At 41.6% G+C, this 2,300-nt stretch overlaps 1 protein-coding gene across 1 annotated transcript; it reads right to left on the reverse strand.

Moving 5' to 3' along the window:
* Positions 1-1,042: 1,042 nt before the first annotated feature.
* On the reverse strand, positions 1,043-2,044 carry LOC114621765 (olfactory receptor 10A3-like). Its single transcript, XM_028768124.1, has one exon. The coding sequence runs from the start codon at positions 2,042-2,044 to the stop codon at positions 1,043-1,045; it is 1,002 nt and encodes a 333-aa protein (XP_028623957.1).
* Positions 2,045-2,300: the final 256 nt, after the last annotated feature.

The raw sequence follows: 2,300 nt of genomic DNA on the forward strand, positions 1-2,300 counted from the left end.
TGCTGTCAGAAGAATCCTGAGCGTGGCGTTCTCCTTTTCGGCGAGGCGGCGCCCCGCAACAAATACTTGGCACTGTAGTTCTCAATCATGGCCCATTAGCCCTGGTCTATCTGCTTCTGGGTCAAGCCAATGCCCTGGTAACACATGTTTCACAATCAGTCTGGCCATGGGGGATATCATAGGAGTCCTCCTCCATTTCAGCAATGACATGGCCCACAATCTCCCCTTCCTTACCCTCAGGAGTGTAAAAGAGCTGGGATCAGGAGAGGTTCTGATAGGAGTAGTAGGTTTTTTGGTTTTGTTTGTTTGTTTGTTTGTTTGTTTGTTTGTTTTTACCAGAATCTGGTAATTCTCTGAAATGGATAGGAAGTTGCAGTCTTGAATGAATCTCAGGCAATCTGGCCTACTATGGCAGATGTTGATATTGGTGATGTACAGAAAGCTCAACAAGCTGTGGGAAACCAGAAAGGATGCCATGGAACACAAGACACATAAACCCAACACCAACATCGTGTGCTTTAAAACAGCTTGGACATGCAAATAATATGTCCCATTCATGATTGTATGAAAACCCTGCTTCCTAGCAAAGGACCTGTGACGTTCATATGTACCATGGCATGCCAAAAAGTCTGCATACACACAAATAATAAATAAAATTCAACTTTAAAATTTTAAATACATAACAACAAGGTGACTCATTCCATCAGGCATTTTCTGGGGAGTCTAGCACACAAAAATAAAATCACCAAGCATATTAGTACAAAGAGTTAGATGTTTATTGGAGAATCACCTTAATGGCAACACTGTAGCAATGATCTACAGGTCAATAATAGAAAGTGGATCAATAAATTGTGAATCGTGTTTCAGAAGCATATACTTCTTTAAAAACAACTGACTACAAAATTAATAAAAGAATAATGTAATATGTTTCCAAACATGAAGATATCAAGATATCTAACAAAAAAAAATACTCTATTTTCACCACCTTCAAAATCCATAAACATCAAAAGCATGATAGGAAAACACTAAGTTCCTCAACAAATCAACCTGTGTGTAAAGCCACTTTTCTTTGCCATAATTTTACCACAGCCCTTTTCATCTCCTTGTTTCTCAAGCTGTAGATAAGCGGATTCAGCAGAGGGGTGAGCAGTGTGTATGCCAGTGACATCAGTTTCTTGGTGTCTGGTGAGTACCTGGATTTGGGCTGTAGGTAAGTTATACTGGCTGTGCCATAAAAGAGGGTGACAGAGGTGAGATGAGAGGCACATGTGGAAAAGGCCTTCTGCCTCCCTGTAGTGGATGGCATCCTCAGGATGGCAAAGAGAATTCGAGTATAAGACAAAAGTATCAACAGGAAGGGGACCATGACAATCAAAATGGTGCCTGTGAAGGCATAGACTTCAAACAGGAAGGTGTCTGCACATGCAATCTCCAGCACAGGAGGAGTCTCACAGAAGAGATGGTTAATTTCCTTGTGGCCACAATAGGGGAAGCTAAACACCCATGTGGTCTGCACTGTAGATACCATGATCCCCGATACCCATGAGAACATCAGTAATTTCACGAATACTCTTTTGTTCATAATCACAGGGTAGGGTAGAGGATGGCAGATTGCAGCAAATCGATCATAAGCCATTGCGCCCAGGAGAAAACACTCTGTCCCACCAAAGAGAAGAATGAAGTACATCTGTGCAAAACAACCCCCAAAGGAAATGGTCGCTTTCTCGGTGGACAGGACCACCAGCATTTCAGGCGTGACGGCTGCACTGAAGCTCATTTCTACCACAGATAAGTTCTGCAGGAACAGGTACATGGGGATGTGCAGGCTCTGGTCCAGGAGGATGACGACAACAATGGTAGCATTTTCCATCAGGGTCACCAGATAAATAACTAGGAAAGCCCCAAACATCTGCCCTTGGAGTTCAGGAAAGGCAGAAAAACCCAAGAGGATGAATTCAGCCACAAAGCTGTCATTCTGACCCCTTGTTGCAGTAGTGGATCCCCCTGCTGTTCTTAGACACATAAAATGTAAGAAAGGAGTCATGACTTCAGGTCCAGCCTGCATTCACCCCAGGAGTTATGGCAGACTATAATAAAAGGAGACCATCCTCACAAAAACGCCTATTGTCAATTTGGAGAGCAGCTACACACTTGCACTAATTAATCTTTCAAATGTAAAAGGAGAAATGAAGATTTCTATACTAAAAATATATTCTGAAATATATAAAATACTGCCGGTTTTCTATTGCAAGTTATACAGTAATGTAAAAATTAAATATAATTTAAAGTAACGATAAATT

The sequence above is a fragment of the Grammomys surdaster genome, unplaced genomic scaffold (assembly GCF_004785775.1).
Source record: "Grammomys surdaster isolate TR1022 unplaced genomic scaffold, NIH_TR_1.0 184, whole genome shotgun sequence".
Taxonomy (NCBI): Eukaryota; Metazoa; Chordata; class Mammalia; order Rodentia; family Muridae; genus Grammomys; species Grammomys surdaster.

Bases quoted from the DNA above. Each gene is read 5' to 3' on its own strand.
- LOC114621765 (XM_028768124.1), bottom strand. From the start codon at position 2,044: ATGACTCCTTTCTTACATTTTATGTGTCTAAGAACAGCAGGGGGATCC.